General features: G+C 39.7%; 1 protein-coding gene across 1 annotated transcript in view; it reads left to right on the top strand.

The window, feature by feature from the left end:
• Nucleotides 1-3,872, top strand: part of PDCL2 (phosducin-like 2) — a 52,907-nt gene that overhangs the window by 33,008 nt on the left and 16,027 nt on the right. The window contains exon 4 of the mRNA XM_012641093.1: nt 3,327-3,535. Coding sequence (XP_012496547.1) covers nt 3,327-3,535 — 209 coding nt within the window. The remainder of the gene's footprint in view (nt 1-3,326; nt 3,536-3,872) is intronic.

The raw sequence follows: 3,872 nt of genomic DNA, 5'->3' as shown, positions 1-3,872 counted from the left end.
TCTCACTAAGTTGCCCAGGCTGAACTCAAACTCCTGGGCTCAAGCAATCCTCCTGCCTCAGCCTTGCTAGTAGCTGGGTTTATAGGCACATGCCATGCACCCAGCTCTCTCATAACTTTTTAATATCATAAAGTGAAGTACAACTGTTAAACAAATTTGTGTTTTTAGCTACCTTCTATATATTTTATAGGAGGGTGATAGTTTTTTTACTAGGCTCTTAAGTTTTATAATTTTAATGGCTCTTTGCCATTAAATTAATAGGATTAGGCCTAGTTTTCATGCAAATGAAAGCTCAGCCCTCTTAAGGTGCCTTAGAGCAGCAGTCCCCAAACTTTGGGCACAAGGGACCAGTTTCATGGAAGATAATTTTTCCATGGACCAGGGATAGAGGGATGGGGAGTGGCTGTAAATAAAGATGAAGCTTCTACCACTTACCCTCTGCTCACCTCCTGCTGTGTGGCCAGGTTCCTAATAGGCCATGGACCGGTACTGGTTGGTGGTCCATGGGTTGGGGACCACAGCCTTAGAGGAATCTAACTCAACCTAGGCCACTGAGCCTAATGGCTCAGCTTGAAGTCAGTCTTGTTTCTGGTTTTATTCAATCTTATACTTGTACCTGAATTCTAGTTGGGGGCTTTTATATTATTCCTATACCTAAGTGCATATTTTGAACCCCGAACACCATAAATAGGCCCTTAACTTGTTTGCTGATGTCAGAGGTCTGCCTTGTATTTTACAGCTCTTCTGGGGTTAAAAATTCTGGCCCCTGGACTCCAACACCAAATTTGTTCCCCCTATCAATTGCTGTCAGAACTGTTGTCAGTCGACCCCTCTCCCCCTGCACCATAATTTGTTAAGCCAACTCTCTCAACTGCATCCTTTTCACAGCTACCACCAATGCCCGCCTGCCTTCTGCTATTTGCACTACTGACCCTCCTCATAGGTATCTGTCATACCACTGACCGAGCTTTCATCCTGACAGTAATGATAAAATTTCTCTGAATTAGGTATTAGTGGATTCATTTAACCTATTTGTGGACAATTTAAACTCACAAAGTCAATTTATGTCATTGCTTCGTGTGGAAAACTGGTACTTAAATTGGGCGGTGTGTGTTTCTCTAGTATTACTTTCAGTAGGCCACCAACTAAAATAAAGCAGTATCTAGATTGGTAGCAGGTTATAATTGTCCACAGAAATGATATACATATATTCTGAAATGTAAATTAAACGAGTACTGCATTTAATTTGCTTTTCTTAGCCTCTTTCTCCATAAACTGATATATAACATCAGCTAGGATTAAGAGGATCTCTGAGAATTTTGTAGCTGTTGTGGATGCAAAGGCTGTCTCTGACATTATGTACATTTCAACATACTAGAAGGAGACAATTAAATATAATAATAAAGTCTTTTAGGTTCTATGGTTGAAGTCTACACAGAGTAGAGGAAAGGCACTGAAGACAGGAGTGGCAAGTTCTACTTTTGGAGTAGGGAAGTATGGAAAGTTCTATAGGGTAGGTCATTCTTGGTCTTGGCATCAAAAAACAGGAAAAGTTTCCCCAGGTATATAGGGTTAAAGGAAGTATATAGGATGAATGGGGTATTTAGACAGAGTATGTAGCTTGAATAAAGATATGGAGGTTAAGAGCCATCATGGTGCTTTGTGGGGCTTTAAGCAATTTGATCTGGCTAAAGCATGTGGTGCAATATGGTGGCAGACAGAGAATCATGCTGGAGAAGTAGGCAGGGTCCAGACCCTGGAGACTCTTGAAGGCCACCTGAGGAATCCAGACATTATCCTAAAAGCAGCCATTGGAGGGGTTTTAAGGTTGGGGGAGGGACAGAGTCGTAGGGTTACCCTGTGAGATGCTTATGCTGAGCTCCCTTTGTAAGCAGGGCCAAGGATGAATGTGGGGAGCCAAGACTGTACACAGAGGCCATTTGGGGCAATCTGATGTAGCTCAGATAAGAAAGGAGAGGAGTTAGGCCAAAGGCAAATTGAGGAGAGGAAAGATATGAAATAAGGAGGTAAGATCAATACGACTTGATTACTGATTAGACATTGTAGAAGAAAGGGAGATTTTTGTACCGAGTGGCAACCTAAGAAAACATAGGACAAAGGTCAGATATTTTGGTGGGGAAGGAGGGAAAATGAAATCCATCAGGAATTGATATTGGAACGGTTAAGATGGCTCAGTGAATGTGTCTAGAATGAGACGAGGGTCAGGATATAATCATAAGGATCATGATTTGAGGCAAAGACAGAAGAAGGAAGTCAGAAAGACAAAAAGGAAATTGATAGAAAGTGTTATCACAGAAGCCAGAAGGGGAGAGTGGTTCAAGAAGGGAGGTGAGCAAAACATAGAGATTTTTTTTCTTTTTCATTGGGGTTGTGACTAGGAGAGAAAGTAATTATTATTAATAGAAGGACAGAGTTGTAAGGGATTTTTGTTTTTTTAAGATTTAGTAACTTGTTTATGCAAAATGGAGGAGAAAGAGTCTTTAGAGAAGGAAAGATAAGAAAATAGGAAAAGAGGGACGCAGAATAACCAACAGAGAAAGGTTCCACAGAAAATGGAAGGAGTGTGGAATAACGTAGAGGTGAAGGGATTAGCCTTGAGACTAAATAAAGACTCAATAAAGCTGTGAATGACAGACTGAGAGACAAGGGACTGACTGAAATATGGGTGTAATGGGAGTTAAATGCTAGAGCAGGAAGAATAGAGGTTTGGGTCATATTTCCAATCAATTTTAAATTTCTGGTGAAGAATAGTTCTGGATAATGGACTAGGATATGGCACGGAATGGGATGCCAAAGACTGCAGATGAAGAAGTTTGCTGGAGTCAGGAAAGTCAGGGAAGTCTGAAACCAGAAACTTTGGATGTGGTAATCTCATTATGTGGAAATAAGCTCACAATGGTGACAAGAGTTGGGATTGCTTTGTTTCAACTCAGAACTGCCAAGGACTCCCTAGAAGTGCCCTGTTTTTGTTTTTGTTTTGTTTTGTTTTCCGGTGACCTACAAACTGGGCACTGGCTTGGACTAAACTGATGCTAATTGGACGTAGTCTGCCTAAGTTAGGCATCACATTCCCGTCGTAGCTAGCTTCATTCCCAGGCTATAATAGTGTTTGCAGTGAAAGTCAGAGGACTCTACATAATAGTCCTCATTGCTAAAGGTAACAACAGAGGATGAAAATGATATGCTTTTATATCAAAAACTATCTAAGATGTATTTTTGCCATGGGAATGTTTTACTTATTTTATTAGACTGAGATGAGTAAGTCTGTTTCCTAAAGACACTGTGTGTACTATTTCTCTTTTTAGCATTCCAATGTGTTTGTTGGTTAACCAGCATCTTAGTCTTCTAGCAAGAAAGTTTCCAGAAACTAAATTTGTTAAAGCCATCGTGAATAGCTGTATTCAACACTACCATGACAATTGTTTGCCAACGATTTTTGTTTATAAAAATGGTCAGATAGAAGGCAAGTTCATTGGAATTATAGAATGTGGAGGGATAAATCTCAAGCTAGAAGGTAATGATGTTATTTTCAAATTTTACTTATAAAAATGATGGGTGAAAACTTCCATAAATTAACAAGTATCATGGAGGTTTATTTCCTTAATACATTATGTTTTTTTCCTTGCTTCTGCTCTCTTCTTATATGCCTCCAGATTAATTTTCCTACAGTAATGCTCTTGTAACACCTCTTGCTTAAAATCATTTATAGCCCCTTGTCTCGAATAAGTCAAAAATTTAGAATCTTCTGCTTTAGAATCTCAGTTGACCTTTCTAACGCTATTTCTCAGTGCTTTCTAGTTTCTGCTTCAGCTGGGCTGGTCTTCATTCACTACCCCCAGAAATACCTTACT

Source organism: Propithecus coquereli, unplaced genomic scaffold (assembly GCF_000956105.1).
Source record: "Propithecus coquereli isolate 6110/MARCELLA unplaced genomic scaffold, Pcoq_1.0 Scaffold162, whole genome shotgun sequence".
NCBI lineage: Eukaryota > Metazoa > Chordata > Mammalia > Primates > Indriidae > Propithecus > Propithecus coquereli.
The sequence above is the reverse complement of the archived record's forward strand: the minus strand, read 5'-3'. Positions and strand labels throughout refer to the sequence as shown.